We start from the raw sequence: 2,982 nt of genomic DNA on the forward strand, positions 1-2,982 counted from the left end.
ACTTGCACCCTAGGAAAAACCAGAAGTTATCCAAAAACAAAAAAAAAAAAAAAAAAAAAAAAAAAAAAAAAAAAAAAAAAAAAAAAAAAAAACTTGAGAAGAAATGTCCTAGGTATCAGGAAGGAGAGACACGATGTTTTATTATGAACCTATGTGTGACACATTATTAGCTATTAAGAGATAAAGTAGCGTAATGAGCTCTGGGGCCAAAGATTGTACAAATCCCAGTGCCACCAGCCACATGCAGGAGACCTTAGACAACTCTCTCAAGATCAGCCAACCTGGGATCAGCTTCCTATTTTGGTGGAAAGGGGTAATACCTACTTAGCCTGCATGGCTCTTTCATCAAGACAGACACATAGCTAGACTGCCTAGCAGGAAGCCTGGCATATGGAAGACTCAATACAGAAAAATGATAAAAACACAGAGACGTAGCTCAGTTAGTATTGCACTTGGGTAGCATGCACGAAGCCCTGAGCGCTGCTTAAAACTGTGTGTGCTGGTGCACACCTATGACTTTCAGCACCCATCAGGTAAAAGCAAGAGGGTCAAAAGCTCAAAGTGTCGTCGGCTACACACCAGGCTCAGAGTGTGCCTGCAACGCATGAAATCCTGTCTCAAAAGAGTCCTAGTGTGTCCCTCTAACCCCTCTCTCTCGGGAGACAGAGGCAGGAGGATCTCTCTTAGTCTGAGGTCTGCCTAGTCTACATCCAGGACAGCCAGAGTTACATATGAGACTCTGTCTCAAAAGAAAAAGGGGCGGGGAAGATACTGGATGAAGAGGCTGCTTCCTCCTCTTCCAGAGCACACAGGTTAGATTTCTAGCATCCACACGGAGGCTCACAACTATCTACAGCTCCAGCTCCAGGAGATTCTGTGCCTCCTTCTGGCCTTAGCAGACACTAGACATGCAAACGATTCCCATATAAACAGGCAAAACAACCATACGCCTAAAATTTTACATGGGTACCTTCAAGATGGCCCAGAGTTTAAAGATATGGCTGTTGACCTAAGCTTAAGTTCCACAGTAGAAGATTATAGACTCCCAAGTGTGTCCTCTGATGTCTACGTACCCACACATACATCATACAGTCACTATCTTCACTAATTTTTAAATTAGTTTTTTAAATTTATTTTGTGTGTATACGAGTGGGGGCACACATGCCACACAATTATGTGTAGAGATCAAAGAATAACTTGTGGGAGCTGGCTTGGTCCTTCTGCCATGTGGGTCCTGGGGACGGAACTCAAGTTGTCAGGCCTGCTGGCAAGAGCGAATACCTGAAACATTTCAAGCGCTCTATGCAAACGTTTTTTTAAAAGATATTGTTTTTATTTTTGTATTGTTCACTTATTTACTGTGTGCACATGTGCCACAGCATGTGCATGGAGGAGAGAGGCCAATGTATGGTTCTTCCTGACTTGTGGATCCTGGGTACTGAACTCAGGTTAGCAAGCCTGGCAGCAGTGCCTTTGCCAGCCACCTTGCAGGCCCCCAATGTTAACAATTTTTGAAGCGTGCCATGTGCCACACATCGTAAACATGTGGCCTCATAAAATTCTCACGACACTCCTGTAAGTATAATAATCTCCCTTCTACAGGTAAGAAAACTGAGGCGTAGTGACGTGAGGGATGGGCTACACAGGTGTCCAATCTAAGCAATACATGTATCTTGTCATCGACAGAGTATTTCCCACATTAGCAACCACTTAGTAGGCTGAAACAAATTCACCCCCAAAATGGTCCAAGGCGAGATTTGGTCCAAGCAACTGAGGCTCAGAGAAGTTCTGCAACTTTCCCAAAGTCATCAAGTGCAGTCTACTACCTCAGGGAGTGGACACCTCCCCCAGTTCACTTCCTTGAACAAGGGAAGAATGCCTTCAGCATTTACAATCATTATCTTGGAATCCCAAGACCATAAGCCCGTTTGGAACCCTAAAGGCCATACACACCTTGGCCCTAACTGTCCTGACCAGCAATCAAAGCTTCCCTAGGCTATCCTGACTGACAGCTCCAGGTGAGCACCACATCCATCATCCCACCCTGAGCAAAGGGATGGATGAAAAGGCGGGGATGCGAGGACGGGGGTGGGGTGTGAGGGGGAGGGTGTAAACCACGGAAAGCGCATGCCCAGATGGCTCCATTCCCAGTTGGCCCCATTCACGCACAGCTCACCTGAGAGTCTCGAAACTCCACCACCACGTTCTCGCTGCTCCAGCGCGCCGCCATCTCACTAGCCCGACCGTGGGGTGCCAGCAGGCGACCCTCCACCCCCACCCCAAGACCGAGAGTCGCCGCGTTAGTAAGCCCCACGCAGCCTGCTAATAAATCCGGCCACGCCCAGTTTCTCCCTTTCACTTGACCGCAACTCATTGGCTACCCCAATGATAGACCCCGCCTCTTCTGCTTTCTCCCCCAACCACGGACCAGGCCTGCCCCCAAAACAGGAACGCCCCTTCACTTCGTCATCAGTACGAGTCACCTGGGCACCCAGCGGCTGCCGACACGCCCCCTGCCGTGAGCTCTGCCGGGAATTGTAGTCAAATGTCAGCACAGCGTCAGGTACTCAGGAAGAGCCTGGGTTTACAGAGCAGAGACCAGTTGTCCTCTATTCTTGCTGGTAGTTGGTTGGTATCCCCGTATTCTCCTACACACAGCCTATAAACAAAACCGACATCCCTACCATAGGAAAAAAACCTTTTCTGATTCCTGTCATCAGGCTTTGAAAAATCTGAGTGCACAATTTATTGTTTCATGCTGTACAGCTGCGCCTCAGAAGTACTGAAGCTCCTGAGGTCCTCCGCGAGCGACACTTTGGGGGTGGGGGGAAACAAGTCCCTAAAGGTATGACAATTTCATAATCTTACTAACACCTTACTTTCATTTTCTCTCACCAGCGTGTGGTACAGTTCTCCCGAGGATGTGTAGTACAGGGGGAATTTACTCTGAGAAGTAGTTTAAACTAAATATTAAACGACGTG

General features: G+C 47.7%; 1 protein-coding gene across 6 annotated transcripts in view; it reads right to left on the reverse strand.

Annotated features, from left to right (window-relative positions):
* The window catches only part of Wdr59 (WD repeat domain 59), a 72,475-nt gene extending 70,169 nt beyond the window's left edge, over positions 1–2,306 (reverse strand). For all 6 annotated transcript variants that reach the window (XM_029532615.1, XM_021220249.2, XM_029532613.1 and 3 more), the window contains exon 1: positions 2,177–2,306. In XM_029532615.1, coding sequence (XP_029388475.1) covers positions 2,177–2,230 — 54 coding nt within the window. In that variant the 5' untranslated portion in view covers positions 2,231–2,306. The remainder of the gene's footprint in view (positions 1–2,176) is intronic.
* Positions 2,307–2,982: the final 676 nt, after the last annotated feature.

The sequence above is a fragment of the Mus pahari genome, chromosome 20, assembly GCF_900095145.1.
Source record: "Mus pahari chromosome 20, PAHARI_EIJ_v1.1, whole genome shotgun sequence".
NCBI classification, from domain to species: Eukaryota; Metazoa; Chordata; class Mammalia; order Rodentia; family Muridae; genus Mus; species Mus pahari.